We start from the raw sequence: 18,590 nt of genomic DNA, 5'->3' as shown, positions 1-18,590 counted from the left end.
CTTAGCGCGTATATTCAACTGCTGACTACCAAGAACGATGTAAATATAAGATCTACGCTTACAACCTTATGCGTAGCTTACGTATGGTAATTTATGATGTTCATCGAAGGTTAGGGAAATCGCGCGTATCAAGATTCATCTAAAATCATTGCAATAAAATAGTGATCAATCAATCAACAGTGAAGATTACTATGAAATCAGCGAACATTCGATATTGACAAATCCAGTATCTACATAATTCTCTTCTTTAATGCTGTCTGTATTCGATTAGATTATCGAATATCTGTATGATCTATATTCGATTAGATATCTCGGACGAGAAAAATGTAAATACAAAGTTTTACTTTTATGATTTTTCCAGTTTAATGAATAAACGATGACGTATTTTACGGACTTTTTATTAAAAAAAATACCTACTCTGAATGAACAAGACCTTGTTAGCCGATATAGACACTGCGGTGACGCCGATATCTTCTAACCAGATGACTTTTTCAATGCAAATAATATTGTTTATTTATTTTCAGCCCTGCTGATGGTGCTGCACAGAAAACATGTAATAATGTAATTAAACAACAAATAACTTGAAATTTTTTATTTACCATAGAACAGTTTACAGTATAGTAGTTGTTTACAGAATAGTAGGCAAAAGAAAAGAAATATATGATGTAACAAAATAATTAGATTACTATTTTATTCGCTCGGAAAAGTGGGTGGTATTCATTCATCGACTCAATGCCTACGATTCTAAATCAGAACCTTTCACGGCATGGCACTAGTCCTCATACATATTCACCTATCATCCTCATAAGTATAAAATATGACACCGAAGATCATTAGAAATAATCAATTCCGACTATAGATATGTACATATATATGCACATTTTTAACATAACGTTAAGATAATAAAACGGTACACTTCTCATAAAAATCTTACATAATTCGCGCAAACATCATCCCTGTCAGCGATGCTCACAGACTAGCAGTTATTTAAATACACATTATTGATTTTGGATAACGTTCTCGTCCCTATTAAGCTCTTTCAAAAACCATATAATGCAATTCAAGTTATTATTGAGCGTTATCGCCGCTTATCAATTACAAATAAAGGAAGTCGCACGTAATGTTTGACATTAGCACGATAAAAATAAACTATACAGCCGATAAGATTTCGTACACGTAAAAGGCACTGATTACATTGATCAACTACGAAATACAACAGCAAACCTGCCGAAAAAAAGTCATCTTCAATATTATTGTCTACCATATAATATAACTCATGAAGTCTCACATTTATGTCATTTATAATCTTAATTAACAAGTTTCACCCTATCGTTATTCCCAAATCAGAAGGCTCATTATTTTAACGAATACGAAATATCACAATTACTAGCATTAGGAATAACACTGGTATTCAAAATAGGGGTAACATTGTGGCACATAAGTACAAAAAATGTACAGTGAACAATTGAAAATTTCTAAAATTCAAACTTAATAACTGATATTGTGTGTGAAATATGCTGTTGGAATGGAAGAACAAGAGATTAAGAAATAGAGTTTGTGCTTACGCGACATGCAATTATATATTTAAAAATATATCTTAATTTGCACCTGGTATACAACAAAAACAAAATTGAGATTCTATTTATCATTTAATAAGCAACTGTTGTATTTTCTAACGAGAAATCGTTTCGGTTATTGCTGTCACAAACCGTGATGCACCATTTTCTTAATATATAATGTTAAAGAAAAGAGCTTTTAATTACATATGTACAAATTTGTGAGCATTAGATCAGAAAGGCAGTACCTCTTTATTCATTACAATGACTTAACAAATATCTTTTAAAAGAGAATAATTCATATACATTTTAAAAATTGTTGTATTGAATTAAAATATATCAAATATTGTATATTTCAACGTTAACGCAAATAAATATGTATGTCTTTGTAACGAATAAAAAGTATAATACACCAATATGGCGTCCTTTAATCTCGCCCTAAATAACGTTGACGGAATCTTATTACATTATACCAACCCTTCATAGATTGACACATGCCTAAGTGTACAAAATATCTGTGATAATCATACACACCTCTCATACATTCTACATCATACATAAACTCTTTCAGACTTTTTACAAAACATAATAATAATTTATAAAATTCACAATCCCTTGCATAATGTGCATGCCTAAAATAACATACATCGACTTTCATGCGATCTGTCTTTCATACTATCACTCTCCTTTCATATAAGTTAAGATACCACAGCCACTGTATGTATCTAAAATACCAAATAGGAAAATGCTTCATTTTGTAAGAATATTATGGAAAGATTTTGGTGAGGTATACATAAAATTTGGATAATGTTGTGCTAGGTGCATTGGACTTTAGATTTTTCTTCCTTGGTAATATGAAACTAATAAAAATATTTAATTTAATCAAACTCTCCAAAACAAAGTAAAAATTCGGCATTTAAAAAATCCCATGGATAAATAAATACTGGAGACAAAACAAAATATGCAACACAAATGATTGGATGAAAATGTAACTTTTTATTATGAGTAATAAGAATTAATGGATCATGTTTAAAAATTAGATTTTTTTTTCAAAAAGAAATCAAATGCACCCATCAACTTACAAAAAATAAACGTGATATGACCTCCCAAGAATACATTTGAGTTTACCAGCAGTAAGTTGTCTGAAACTTCGTTACATCACTGTTGCACCATGATGTTTCAAATCTGGAAATATTAAGTATGAAGTTAATTTGACTTTCAGATATTAAAAAATCTTGGTGCGCCAAAACCAAATTTTAATGAATGTTAGTAGGTACGTTAGAACTGCATACAATACAGATATCGCGAGCAGCTAGTTACTATACGGTTAAAATGAAAACAATCATAATAAATTAGAATCACGTGGATAATATTATTAATGATACATTATGAATGGTGCCCACACCAAATACTAGCTACAGAATCACCAAAACCCTTTTAATGGGCTTAAAGAAAGAGGACAGTGTAATTTGACATTTACTTTTTGTCTTACACCTTCGGGATTTATATACTTTTAAAGAAAATTTATAATTTTTAATTATTACTTACAGCGAAGGTGTAACGAAAAAGACAATATCCTCTTTCTTTTACTTATGAAATATAAAGTGGCAGTTACACTATACGACTTGGTTTATTCTTTGTAAAAAATCATTCTATGTCGTTACTATATATTTTTATGGTATGATGAGGAATATTGGAAATTTTAATTAGACAGGAGTATTGGAAGAATGTCCAAGTATTACATGTTAGTATAGCATTTTGATGATCACAATATTAATTCCAAGGGGTTGCATCACACCGCGTCGCAACATTTAACACTCTTATATCAATTTTATTAAATTTAAAATGAAACACGCCGCCTTGCCCGTTTTTATACTGCGCACGGCAATGCAATGCGTTGTAGTACGACCTCTTTGTATGAGAGCTGTTAATTGTACTATAAATGATGACTTTAAAATACAGATTACTGAACACAATTATTTAATGACGATTTACCTTAATTGATAAAATGATTTGAATGCACATAGATTTGCACAACAAACTACAGCAGTAATAAATTAAGAATTTGAGTATACATTATAACATTCATAAGTTATGATCGTAACTGTATTATAAAAGTAGGTATTGATACTTTTATACTGTGTAATAGGAAATGCTTTTGAACCATTACTACACTTGACTATTTTTAATTCAACAAGGAAAAACACATATTTAAAAAAATATGAAAGTTTATTTTTAACTTTCATATTTTTTTTCCTGCCTGTATAATAAGAAATAGTACAAAATGTTACCAGATGTCACATTGGAACATTGAGTGGATACTAAAAAAAAATATAAATTATAATCTTAAACACCCAAATTTACAAATTCAAAACCCTTCAAATACCGTTACCTATTTTAGTCCCTTGCAAAAAAACATGCACTTAAGCTTTATTAAAAAAAATATGATCAATTGTTACGTAACCTGATCTGATAACACCTAAATTTTAAAATTAGGAATATTGTAACACAATATTGATCCAAGTGTGATAACGGTTTAAAAACATGATTTTTAAATGGTGCCACTAAATAAAATTTAAAAAATCTAAAATTTTACGACGCTTCATTTCATATTTAGTACTTACAAAAAAGTACTTGCAATTTTAAGGATCTAGATGCTTAGCAGATTATATTAATAAAAATGTTACAGTTCAGCAACCTGTTAAGTATTAGTACTTGCTTTACAAAATATAGAAATGATGAACTCGTGGTGAAAAGGATTATGTTTAAAGCATGACTTTTGAATTAATTGCCTATAAAAATAGGAAGATGCATTTACAATGTTACAATTACAAAACGGATAATATAATAATATCACAATGTTTCTGAAAACTACTTAAGTTAATGCAGTTTTTGTTTTAGTAGATTCTTTGACATTTGATTTATATGGGGTTAAAAACACTAATTCATTCTGAATATGAATTATCATATTCAGAATCTATTAGTGTCAATCAGTCACTACTCATAATGCAAAATATATTAGCTTACATAGGTGCGTTTATTCAATAAAAAAAAACCATAATGAAGAAATGTTAGTACTCATACAAAATTTACGTTAAACATTATGACCTATCTCAGGACGCAACACGCCAATATCGGAGAGGTCATAACGTTTGACGATATCTATAGCAATACCACAAGCTACCTTTACCTCATGATATCCATCCAAAAATATTAGCGCACTTGAAATCGGGTTAGGTTAGTTTTTTTTTATAATATAGAAATAGCAGATGAGCATGCAGTCCACCTGATGGTAAGTGTCTACTGCCGCCCATGGACATCTATAATCAACCCCAGATAGAATTAGATATTCCTATCTGAGGTCGGGCCACAGATGCGCCTACTCCTGAGGACTAAGCTGGAACGCCTCTGGAGAGTGTGGCGAGCGAAGCATGAGTCAGGATAGTCAGTTAGGGCACTAACCAGCTAGCGAGGGGGGGTTGCTGCTTGAGCTTGCGGATCTCCTTGGTGGCCCAGTTGGCGAGGGTCTTGGTGCGCTGGGTGCGGGAGCGGCGCGCGGCCTGCAGCAGGTCGAGCAGCGGCCGCGTCTCCAGCAGCGGCAGCACGCGCTGCCCGAACACCGTGCACAGGTCGCCCGTCAGCCCCGCGATCACCGCCATGTGCCCCTCCGTGCGCTCCGGCTCCGACGCCACCGCGATCATGAAGTTCACGATGGCCGGCACGTGCGGCTCCACCAGCGCCACGTCCGACCGCACCTGCACGCGACGCTTTGACTTAGTGATACCCAAAGTTACCCCAAAGAATCCCAGAGGACGACAACAACCTATAATCTAATTCATAATTAGGAGTCCAAAATGTAAACAAAGAAATGTCATTGTCAAAATACAATTACAGGTATTGTAAACCTTAACAAATTAACTAGAAACAAAAACAAAATCTTTATCGCTACATACAATTTAACAAACGTGCTATGAAAACGAGAAAACATTCGAGTTCGATCACGACCAAGAAAATTAATAACATCAGCTAAGAAATTTACAAATAGCGGCACAAAAAATGTTTTGGATCCCGATTGTGTTACCATCATCACGTTTTAATTTACTACCATAAATCATGTTTTTTATTATTATTACTGTGTGGTACGAAATTGAGGTAATATAATTATTAGAAAATGTCAATTGATTTAAATTTATTTAGATTATTATCGTTGCATTACTTTAATGTCGTCAAAAATAAGAAACTACCATTTGAAAATTGTATTTTCTTGATAGGTCAACATTTGTTTACATTTTAGACGCCTAATTATGAATCGGACTATAGAAATCGACTAAGAAATCAATTAAAAATGCATTTGAAGGTTATAAAATTGTAGAATACAGTATTAGATTGGTCAACCTAAAAACATAGTAATAGGTCTACAATACAATACAAATAAAGTTAAGCATAGTGATTTAGTGAACTTGTAGCCAAATAAATAATAAGAAAGTAGTTTGTAGCAGTAACTCAGCTAATTTATGGACTCTTAGTATCATAGATTTCTACATACCTCTCCACCGGAGCCTTTCAGTCCTTGTATAATTCCCGTGTAAGCTTCAAGCACACTTTCGCGCAGTTCACCCAGGTACTCTACCATGTCGTAATGATTACGATCTACTTGCGCATTGCTGGCCTGTAAAGAAAATAAGTAATAATATAAATGTATTGTTAAAGTATTTCATATGAATTGCACTTCATAAATTTGGATAAAATGCATAATAAAAAAAATGCAGATCTTTAAGACAGACATTAAAAAAACATATAGTTTTTCTTTAGCACTTTTCCAATTAGAATAATGTTGTTTGTTGGAATAGACAAAGATACAAACCTGCAGCAAGTTCTGTGCAACTACATTCAAATATTTAGCAAAGTCAGGACCCATGCTGCGAACTATATTTCCGAATGCTGACAGAATGTTTGGATTCACATTGCCATGGTTCGAAGAGTAATTCAATAAATGGAGTATAACCTCATCACAATAGGGTCTATGAAGATGAGGGCCAAACTGAAAGTTTTTAGAACTGACCACTTATAAACATTATATTAAAAAAATAAGTTTAAAATTTGAAAATAGAACTCTACCAATAATATTAGGTATATATTTCATTCATTTGTCATTTATTTTATGATTTGGCGGCAAATTGAAAATTGTTAGTGCTTCAGCATGAATATAAGCCGAGAAAATTATCGTGCAATGATTTTTTATGACTTTCGATGTCATTTAAGTCAACAAGAAAGTTATGATAGACTTCGATCGGCCTTTCACGATGAAACCCCACGTCGTGCCACAGTTTACAATTGGTTTAATGAATTTAAACGTGGTCGCATTACTCGCACTAATCTCACCGATGATCTGCGTGAGGGACGCCTTTCTACAGCGGCGTATGATAGAGACTGACAAAAGACTGACCTATCAGCAGATTCGGACAAGCCTAGGCATTGGTATGAGTCGAGTGCACAAAATCCTCCATGAACATTTAGCGGTCAGGAAGCTTTGTGCCTGCTGGATACCTCTTCATTTAACCGAGGCGCAAAAACTCCGCCGTGTTGATTGGTGCCGAGAAATGATTAAAAAAATTAACGGAGGAGACTCAAATGCTGTGTTCGACATAGTAACGGGTGACGAAACCTGGATTTATTGCTATGATTCGGAAACCAAAAGACAGTCTGCTCAGTGGGTGTTTCCTTCCGAGGAGATGCCAATTATAGTGAAAAGAGTTCGAAGTGTTGGAAAGAAGATGGTGGCTTCGTTCTCCGGAAGGACAGGTCATTACGCGACAATTGTCTTGGAGGATCATAAAACGGTTAATGCAGAGTGGTACACTAATAATTGTTTGCCACTTGTCTTGGAAAAAGTTTCCGGCGAAAGATCTCGCAGCAAGATCCTCCTTAACCACGACAGTGCCTCGTCGCACACCGCCAGGAAAACGATCAACTATTTAGCGACCTCAGACGTGGAATTACTGAGTCACCCGCCGTATAGCCCCGACCTCGCACCCTGCGATTTTTATTTATTCCCAAAAATAAAAGAAAATCTTCGAGGAAAACGTTTTACGGACGCCGAGGAAGCAGTGGCTGCGTTTCAAAAGGCCGTCGAAGAGACCCCCAAGTCCGAATGGGCAAAGTGCTTTTCTCAGTGGTTCCATCGGATGCAGCGATGTATTGATCTGAACGGACACTATTTTGAAAAGTTATAATAAAATAAATAACTTGTTAGTTTGCTTAGTTTTTGATTTTCTAAGAACTTTCAGTTTGACCCTCGTAGCACTTAATACATTTTGACAAAATTAAAAAAATAGCCATTCCTGAGACAGACATTTAACAACAACAAAAAATACTCTTTATTTGTACACCGTACAGTGTACAAAAAGGCGGCCTTATCGCTTAGAAACGATTTCTTCCAGACAACCTTTGGGATGGAGTTAAAGAAATATGAGATCGTAAGAAGGTAGGGTGTACACATACAGTAAGAAAGTATATACATAAACACATAACAGAGATGTCCTGTGTAAATGGCGTAACATTGGTAAAAAGGGAAACGTAAGAAGGAAATATGTTATGAGGAAGATGGGATAAAAGGAAGAAGGAAACCAGGTCAAAGCAAGTAATGAGCCTTGACTTGGTTCTTAAAAATGTGCAAGGAACTATCTAGTTCCTTGCACATTTTTATGTCTATACATCTATCTTGATGGATAGATTTAGGAAGGGAATTCCAAAGGCGGACAGCGACAAGAGTAAAGGATTTTTTGTAGAAGGAGGAGGAGGAGGAGGAGGAGGAGGAGGAGGAGGAGGAGGAGGAGGAGGAGGAGGAGGAGGAGGAGGAGTGTATAGGAGTGCTGAGGACTTGGTTATTTGTGGAACGTAAAGAGCGGTCATGGGTTAAGTGGAGGTAATTTAAACGACTTTTAAGGTAAAGAGGAGAATTCGGATCAAATAGCACGCAGTAGAGAAGTGACAGAATATGAGCATTCCGATGAAGACGTATGGGGAGCCACTTGAGTTTAGTGAAATATTCTGAAATGTGGTCATATTTACGAAGACCAAATATGAACCGTATACATAAATTTTGAAGGCGCTCAAGCTTATTAAGTTGCTCTTCGGTAATGTCAGCGTAGCACACATCGCCATAGTCAAGAATCGGCAGAAGCAAGTAGTGTGCAAACAGGATTTTATTACGAACGGGTAGTAAATTTTTTAGTCTCCGCAGTGATCCAACCGCGGCAAATACTTTCCTACTTAGGGCTCTTACACAAAACTGCGATGCGACGCGATGCGAATTCGCAACGCAGAAAATTGCGACACGAATTGCTGCGATGCGATATCGTGCGTCATAGCGTCTCCCAGGGTGACCATTCTTTCGACAACCGTCAACCGTACGGAACGTACTTTGAAAATTAGGTCGTGACATGGATCGTATAAAGAAGTGTGCACTTTTGTTATTGCTTAAGAGATACAGGAAAGAGTAACAAAGAAAATTTTGGGTTCATCCATTTATCTTATTCATATATAATTTATTTATAATTTAATTATAATTTAAATATAAAATATTTAGTAATTTATAATACAAAAAAGTCAACGACGTAGTTTGTAATTTTTTTACATTAAGTATACTTTAAGTGTCTTCCCACCCAACAAATACAGGTCTGTACGTCTTCCCCACATTCTGTCCCAGAACGAACTAAAAATGGCGTCAACAAGTGTGACGAAAGATCGCAGGAATGTGCGATGCGAATTAATTCGCAAGTTCTTGCGATGCGTCGAGGGAGCTCGCAGATTTTTACGATGCGACGTTGCATCGCAGTTTTGTGTACGAGCACTTACCTCGGCAATTTGCGGCACCCAGGACAGGCACTGATCTATATGCAGGGCTAGGTTTTTTACCTGGCTGCTGAAGGGAATAGCCACATTGTCCAAAGTGAGAGATGGAAACTCAGACCAATTAATTTTAACTACCTACCTCGAACTACCGACAATTATAGCTTGAGATTTCTCGGCATTTAATTTTAATCCAAATGACCTACTCCAATTCGAAATACAAGTAAGTTCCGCATTGGTAGAATGTATTGTATGATGTAAATTATTTAAAGATGTTTTTTGATATATTTGTAGATCGTCTGCATACAGATGGTAGAGAGAAGAGAGATTGAGATTTATAGAATTTATGAAGAAAGCAAAGAGTAAAGGGGACAACACCGCACCTTGTCGGACACCGGCTCCAGTACTAGTCCAACTAGAGAAACATTCTTAAACTTGTACACGTTGCCAGTAGCCGTACTATGTGCGTACCAATGCGGAAACCGGATTGCATGGGATTCAAAAGGGCATGGTTGGAGAGATAGGAATGTAGTTGTTGGTGGATAAGGCGCGTAAGGACTTTCGAGAAGAAAGGGAGTATGGAAATAGGTCTATAGTCAGAACAGGAAGTAGGTTTAAATTTTTGACGTGACAACGTCTTATAATTCGATGGAGCCGGCTGCACGCACTAAAAAACATGACTCATGCGGCGTTACCTCGCTCTGAGGCGTTCCATTTAATGCTTGAAGTGCAAGCGAGAGCGCGGAACGAGCGACAAAGAGGCACAATCGGCCTCCGCGTTCGGCAGCGTTCGACATCTGTCTCTCTCCTACTTGAGTGAGCGATGCGTCCGCGTGGACAGCTGCTATACAATAATACATTTACATCATAGATATACTACTAATAAAGATGTAGATAGGTTACTAACAAAACAATCGGCGCTTGTTGGTGGCACTCATCGCGAGAAATGCACACTCCTTTACAAATATTATATTTAAACAACACACTAACAAATAGTCAAGAGGAGCAAGTAGGACAGCATGTCTAACTGAATTTGCAAAAAAGGTATAAACGTATAACTTTATACGTGACAGTCATGATGACTATTAGTCAAAGATAAGTTTGAGTCAGATGCGTCTATATGAATTAATTGTAGAGTTACCTATAATGTGCTTGGTACAGGGAGAATAAATTCCTATATGCATTAATTTAATATAGTATTTCGGTGCGTGTCTCTGTGTGAATGTTGTATGGAATGGAGACGAGAGGTATTCAAGAGTGTTTTATGATTACCTACTAGGATGAATTTTTGAATGCAGGTAAATTAAAAATATAATATTTTTGTAAGATTTAATTATCATCGTCTATGAAATGTTCAAAACAAATCCGACTCCAATAATTTGGACGCCAATGGTCTTCCCTTGTTTGCTTGCGAACAATGTCCAACCACTTTAGTTGCCCTATTTTATTTAATGGGAACCTAAAACATACACAAACATACAAACACTACACAGAAACAGTATTAAACAAATATCGACTTAAATATCAAATTAATAAATATACTAATACTTTCAAATTAGTAAATAATGTGTGTAGTTTCTTACGGTACAGATAACCATAATGTACCTTCTGGACCATCTGTTAATTTAATCTATGATACAAGCTTACCCATAATTTATAACACTTCTATTTTACACTTAGTAATTTGCCCATATTTTTATTCGCTCTATTATCTGTGACATATGTGACATTTACTTACATTAAAATTAATTTGAATTATTGAAAAATCCATAATAACTTATTGCAATTGAAATACTTACGAATAATAAGTGATTCCACCACCTTTGGTAATTTTTCCGCTGTAGTTCGTGCAAAATCTCATAACATAAGACTGCATTTTTAATAGTTTTTCAACACAGACAGAAACAAGCATTCTGAGAGGCAAGCGGCCCGTGAATAAGTTAAATATAAGTGAATAAATTTCGAACGTGTATGACTTATCTACGTCTTTATTAATAGTGTATCTATGATTTACATGTTTTCGTCAAGTATGAAGTGCAGTGAAAGGTGAATGTGGTGTCAATTGTTTATAACAACGATAATTGAAAATAATAATTTTCTTATGATGTTGTCACGTTCAACTATCGTCAGTAAACCGACTTTACAGACAACCGATGTTTTTTTTGGGAATAGGAATAATTTGAGGGTCTTTCCAGGGAGAGGGACACGAGTTCTTTAGTATAGATTGGTTCAGGATAAATGATATAATAGGGACGAGTAGATCAAGGAGAGGAGTGATCATCTTACGGCTAATGCTGTCACTACCGACTGCGTCCAAGGAAATGGAGAATATAGCCCTCTCAACGTCGAGATCGGCAAATTGATTTAAAGAAAAAGACGAAGAATTAAGATTGGGAAAAGCTGATAGATGATTTAAGGTATCTTTTTTAATTCTGCTTTCCATGTCTAAGTCCAGATCGTGTGCGAGAGAGTTCTGTGTTTTCCCACTCCTAATTTTTTCAGAAACTTCTAGTTTCTCAAAAAATAAGGCTAGAAACGCGGCTGGGATGCACTGATTTATGGACATGGCGTCGTTGTAAGTCTCTACACATCATGTTGCACCGATTTCTGTCTTATATTTTTCAAAACTACCATCGCTAGAATCCAACTTGTATTTCGCTTTTGCGGAGTTCTTTTTATTTATAATTGCCCTTAGTTCATCGGTCAGCCATGGTGCTGGTGGATGTCCTATTCGAACATGACGGACAGGTGCATGCAGATCATATAAATAGATCTAAGGGATTTGAAAATTGCTACTTGCCCAGTGTGCAGTGTTTTTCCATCTGCTTTTAAAAAATGTTGCTTTTTTTGAGCACTTGTCTAATTAAATTTACATTGAATATTGTGATATATAAATAAAGGTACAAACCTGCAGCAACATCTGCATAACTACATCAAAATATTTGGCAAAGTCGGGGCCAATGCTGAGAGCTATATCTCCGAATGCTGACAGAATTTGTGGTTTCACTGAGCGATGGATCGAAGAGTCATCGAGGTTCTCCAATAAATTTAATATAATCTCATCACAATAGGGTAGCACCTTAAAGAAGAAAAATCGTTGTACACATATGTTTAAAAAAAACTTTTTTATAATTTGTCATACCGAAGTGACATAATATTTAAGGTCATTCAGGCATTATTTTCCTGTAACTAACTTTTTGTGGAAGTTGGTTATAGATTTCAACGATTAACATAACCACTTAAAGTCGAGTGGACTTTACATTCATTTGTTACTAGAATTAATTGAAATAAGAATTGTAATATGATTTGTAAGATAAAGTAATTGTGATGAGCCTTGCATTCATCATTCATTTCCTATAAATGATAAGATAGCATACCTTACTCTTGAGCGCGCGACAAATATCACCTGTTAGACCCACCGCAGCTATGCACACTTGATATTCTTGGTGGTTTTTAAGACCGACATAGAGGTACTGCTTGAACGCTTCCATGTATTTTAAGAATCCTTCACCTAAAACCTCCACTAAGGTCGACACAGCCATAAGAGCGTCTTCCTGTACTCCGCCGACTTTTCCTGCATTCCCGGCAAACATAGTCAGTAGCGCGGTCATGATAGCGTCAGAGATTTGTGGCGCATCCTCTGGAGTAACTTTACGTAGTACAGACTGTAACGTGGCACAGAGCAGACTTTGAAGGTCATTGAACTGGGAGCGATCAGATTGACTAGATATGTGGTTCTCCATCTGCAAAACTTGATGCAATCGTTCTAAAATAACCATTGTCGTCTTTTGAACGGTCACGTAACAATCGGTTGGTGAATTCTTAACCATTTCCATGAGTGCCTCGTAAGCCGCCGATCGTAAATTATGTTGAGCTGCATCTTGACGGTCTGTTGTTTCGAGGAGTCTTTCAACGATAAAGTCGAAGTAGTTTGACATACAGTATGTTTTTGGTTGGTGAGAGTCGTCACAGTCGGCCGCTTCATATGCAGCTTCCGCCAAGCCCGTAAATGCCCAACATACATTAGCAGCAACACGAGGTTCGGCTTTCAAACCATTCACGAGACTTTCCAGCAAGGGTTTTAGATAGTTTTCATTAATCGCTGCTTCAGGTACAATCTCACAGATTCTTCCAAATGTCCAGGCAGCAGTGTCTCGCACAGCCACACTTGAGTCATACATGGCTTCAATGAGAGTTGACATTGCATTTTCTACTAAAGGTTTGAGAGTAGTGGGCTGTAGGCCACCTAATATGGAACCGAATGCCATAAGAGCGGCCTCTCTATACCGCCAGTTCTCACTTTTAATGTTGGAATTTATGAATGGTAAAGCATGAGGTACAATTTCATCTTCACAGCAATTTGATAAGAGCATTAGGCATACGGAAGCTGCCTTTGATGGATTCCACTCCAGTTCATCATCCGAGTCATCTTGCTTGGTTAACTTTTGCATGAGTACTGGAGCCAGGTATTGCAAGGCGCCCCTGGCATAAAACCTTGAAGTCCTAACTGGTGGGTGCCCTGATGATAATAAATACAACAGTCATTGTTTAATTTATAACTTTCAATTAAATCTGATGTAATTTAAAATGTTTTATATTGTTATCAAAAATAAAACAATATGTTATCAATATTCTCACAACATTTTTGTTTTCACGCAACATAATGAAAGGTTATAGGGTACAAAATATGTCAGCAGACTATAATTTAAATATTTAAAATACAGAGTAGATAACATGCATTTACTTATAAATACTAAAATAGTATAAAACTAACATTGTGTATAGAAATAAAAAAAATAATTACAATGTACAAGAATATGGAGAAAAGCACAAGTTTTTTAAACATAATTTTCAAAATAATAGTGAACTGTGACATCTTCTCCCATATGGTTTTGACATTGATTCTTATATAATTATTTTAAATTTTGCTCGATACAAGAAGTGAATACCTGAGAGTAACTGATGGTAACACTCATAATTTTAATGCAATTTTTTCTTTTAAAGATACAAGTACACTGTACAGTAAAGAAAAAAATACAGTACCTGCATCAGCTGCTTCCGCTTCTTCGATTGCAAGATCTATTTCTTCATCACTAACATTGGACCAAAACTCAATGCCTTGTAAGGATATCTCATCAACTTCAGATTTCATAGCTTCTAATGTGATGGGGAATAATGCTTGACCCATGTATGGTTCCATGTATTGATAGTACAAGGATAGTATTTTTACCTGGCAACATAAAATTTCACTTTTGTTATCACAGTGTTTATCAATGACTGATTTAATTAATTGATCAATATAAGTTAATCAAATTTAGATACTAATAAGTGGGTAAGATTAGTGACTAATGACATTGTAAATTGGTATTTAAATGTATTGTAGCCTTCGATCACTAATAAGAACTAGATACACAATCAGCGACAAAAAAACGGGGCGACGAAAAGAGCACCCAAATAGACATTTGGGTGCACAAACCTGTCAAAGTGATAGCTTATGACAGCTAGCTTATGCCGTAAAAATTTATTGCTTTTGGTAAGCAGTTTTTAACACCTTTAAATAATAGTGATAAGGTTGATTTTGCATTAATTTTAGATTCTGTCGCTTAGAATTTTATAAACATGTTTGATGCCACTTTTGAAGTTCATTTTTGTATGAGATTGTGTATCTAGTTCTTATTTGTGATCGAAGACTGTAGCAGTTGGATTAAATTAAATTGCTTTTGTAACTTCACCATACAAGACTATGAGGAAGGAATGTCAATCATTCCAGCAATCAAACATGATTGTTACAGGTAACGATTATAAGTAATAAATTTACACCTGTAAGTAAAAAATATTTTTTTTGACCAATTTGCTTTCTACCATAGTCTACTTAGCCTACTAGAAAAATGATGAAGCAAAAGTTAGTTAGGATTGATTTTTACTAATGCATGTAAATGAGCTGGAGTATGGATTGAGCTGACAAATTCTTCACCTACCAAAGTCAACTTAGCTGACAAAATGTTTATCTACCAAAGTCACAAATATTGAACATCAATAGACAAAAGTTGCTCAACATTGGTTTTCATTAAGGGGTGTTAATGAATAACTACTTGACAAACTATATTTTGCACTTACGAGACATTGAAGAGCCGCTACACTAATTCTCATGTCGCTAGATTGTGTGGCCTCACATACAACTTCCATGATGAAATTCCTCTCATTCTCCTTATCAAAGTTAGCTTTAGTGAATTCGAGTGAGTTAAGCAAGGCTTGGGTTGCAGCGAGGCGCACATGGTTGCTGGGTTCAGTTGATCGCATACCATGAATGATGGCGGTGAGAATTGGATTACTTTGCTCAGTTAACACTTCTGCATCAATTTCTTGACATATGTAACCTGAAATATAAGCTCTAATTTTAAAATCAATCCAAGAATTCCCTGTTACATGTATGTTGTTGAAGTAATAACTAATATCTGGTAAATTGAATGACTAACTTATAATGTATCATTTATACATTTACAACTGGTCAGAAATAACTTGTTGAGAAAATCTAGAGAAACTAAATTTCAAAAATTATAATAATATCAAAATCTTCATGTAACAGCGAATGAGTGTTCTAGTCTGGCAGTAGGTGGTGAAGTAATTCCAATATGCATGTTTAGTAAATGATAAGTCTAATTTAATTTACATATGGGTTAAGAAAAATCTACTCTGAAAGACAATTTACCATTCTAACACTGCTTTGTTGTGCAAATTCATAGTATAGATAAAATAGCAAGTAAATTGAGATACCACAATAAAATATATTAAAAAGAACTGAAATAAATTGAGTGGTCCACTTTCTCATTAGTAATATAACTGTTGCTAGTCAAAAATGTTTCCAGAAAATTCTATTCTAAAACTGTCTTCATATTTTTTTAATATAGGTAGTAAATTTAATTTTAAAAATTTTAAGGGAATAATATAAATGAAATAGCAAAATCAAGTGTGAAAGCTTGATTGGGTGTACAACTGTCATAACTGGTTATTTCATCCATTTCCTTGTGGTGTTTTATGCGAGTCAAATTTCAACAATTTGTGACTATGCCATAAAAAAACACATATTATGAATCAGCCCTTCTATCATCTATCTCAAACAACTATCTATTCTTATATATTATGAGAGCAAAGTTTGTATTTTTTATGACTAGTCTGCCTATAGTCATTTAATCTTTGATTAATATCTTTAATAGCAGACAGCATTGGTCCCTACTCCCTCCTTATTCTGTTTATATATCATCAATCCATTACTGCTGGCCAAGGTCTTCTTTCAGACTGAGCAGGATTTACTTATAATGCATAAAAATATATACAAGAATAGAGAATGTTGTTTACCAATAGCTTCTAAGGTAGCTTCTTTCTTTAATTCTGTGGACTGAGCATTGACTACATTCTCTACAAGTGTAGGTATGAGTTCAATCCACTGGCCGACGGGGAGCTCAGCAACCGCTACATACGCTACACACTGTGCTGCTGAACTAGGCCTACTGTTTTCTGTTCCTATGGCTGCTAAGATCTAAAAAAAAAAATCACAATAAATCATTTACATCATATTCATAATATTACTTAAATATCTCAATTCTAATTGTATTATTTTGGAAACAGAAGTGTTGATGGATTTATATAGGTTATGAAAAACCATACCGCATTTTGAAATTAAGCAAAGAATACCTTCATTTCACAAATAGGTTTATATACACTTAGAAAATTGTAAGCATAAAAAAGCAAGAAAAGAACAATAATGTGAAATGTTTACATTTTTCTTAATATAAAGTCTTATGTCCTCGGGTAATGAGAGCCACCTCTGCTGGTATTGTTGTTTCATAGTGGGGTCTTTTGAGGTGAGGTGGTTCTTTAACTGTAAGCCTGCAGCCATCCTAGCCACCTGGCTGTTGCCCCCCTGCACCAGCACATCCGACAGCATCTTGATGAATGTGGTGAAGTTTGTAACGGCGGCATGGTCAAGGTATTTTTCTGCTGCTTCCAACTCATTTCGATCTGGAAATTAATAATTATGATTTATAATTCATTTATGTAATATTAGGTAAGAAATAAGTGGATATTTTACTATATAAGAGTTTGGTTATATTTGTATTGTTTTAATAACAATGTTAATGAGGTAATTGGTGAGTTTATTGAACTTAAGTATCTAGAAGTCCTTAGATATAGTTATCTACTGATTGCTGATATTGCAGTGGGATTGGTCATAGAAAGTAAAACACATGGCAGTAAGGTTACATTGTTCTCAAGTATTGAAAGCACAAGATCAAGTCTGTATGATAGGAATACTACGGATTATGAGTAATATATAAAAACATTTTGCAGCAATAAGAAACTATGGACTAGAAACTTCCTTACATGACAGTCAAGTAGATATGTCACAAACTATTATCTTGTTATAATAAAATACCGGACAAAGGACTAATTTAACACAAATAAAACGATATTACACTACAATAGCACTCATTTTTACTCAATAAAACATTTTCAATACGCGATAATATCATCATCACATACGCTACATGCGATAAAAAGTCAGTTGACAATAAAGAAGCGCCATGCTCATAGCGTAACGTCCAAATTATTTCGCTTACCTGGTGAAATAGTCTTTTCTAATATTTGTATTAGAGCTATGGTTGTTTCCGTTAGCATCGTGTTAAACTATTTTAAAACTCAACTTATAACTTAACTCTGAATCGAATAACTAAAGAAAAATGGAAACCGGCACACCACGAAAGCTTACAATTTCACTCAAAAAATTGACAATAGACAACCAACCACTGTACTCCACAATCCAAAAAACAGCTAATATGTTTATTTGAATTCGAGGTTTTTGTCAAATGATACAGAATAAAAATATAAGTGAATTGTTGTTGCAAAAAAAATATTATAAAATCAGCATTAAATTTTTTTTTTAAATCTCAATTTTCATATCTTTGGTGATAAATATTGCTGTTTCGTATTTTCGTTCATAATAGATTATCATTTTTAGTTTGACCGTGTCTGAGTGGGACGTTTTCTCCCATGTTGCGGAGATTTTATAGCACTATTTCAAACTGAATACGTTAAAGTTTATGCGATATACTTACAAGACAATGAATTTGCTTAACACGATGTTATGCACAATGTTTGCGCTTATTGCTGTCGATAAGACACATCTGT

The 18,590-nt window shown here is 34.8% G+C and overlaps 1 protein-coding gene across 1 annotated transcript; it reads right to left on the bottom strand.

Moving 5' to 3' along the window:
* Window positions 1–577: 577 nt before the first annotated feature.
* Fs(2)Ket (Importin subunit beta Fs(2)Ket) lies at window positions 578–18,207 on the bottom strand. The gene is made up of 10 exons (XM_073080647.1): window positions 18,023–18,207; window positions 17,185–17,426; window positions 16,764–16,944; window positions 15,525–15,784; window positions 14,451–14,637; window positions 12,785–13,926; window positions 12,316–12,486; window positions 6,103–6,225; window positions 5,019–5,311; window positions 578–2,741 (listed from the first exon to the last, which is right to left on the bottom strand). Coding segments are annotated over exons 1-10 (2,658 nt in total). The 5' UTR covers window positions 18,081–18,207; the 3' UTR covers window positions 578–2,740.
* Window positions 18,208–18,590: the final 383 nt, after the last annotated feature.

This window comes from Epargyreus clarus, unplaced genomic scaffold, assembly GCF_041222505.1.
Source record: "Epargyreus clarus isolate Ecla_fem2 unplaced genomic scaffold, WU_Ecla_fem_2.2 ptg000015l, whole genome shotgun sequence".
In the NCBI taxonomy this organism is placed as follows: domain Eukaryota; kingdom Metazoa; phylum Arthropoda; class Insecta; order Lepidoptera; family Hesperiidae; genus Epargyreus; species Epargyreus clarus.
Note: the sequence above shows the minus strand (reverse complement) of the source record. Positions and strands in the feature narration are given on the sequence as shown.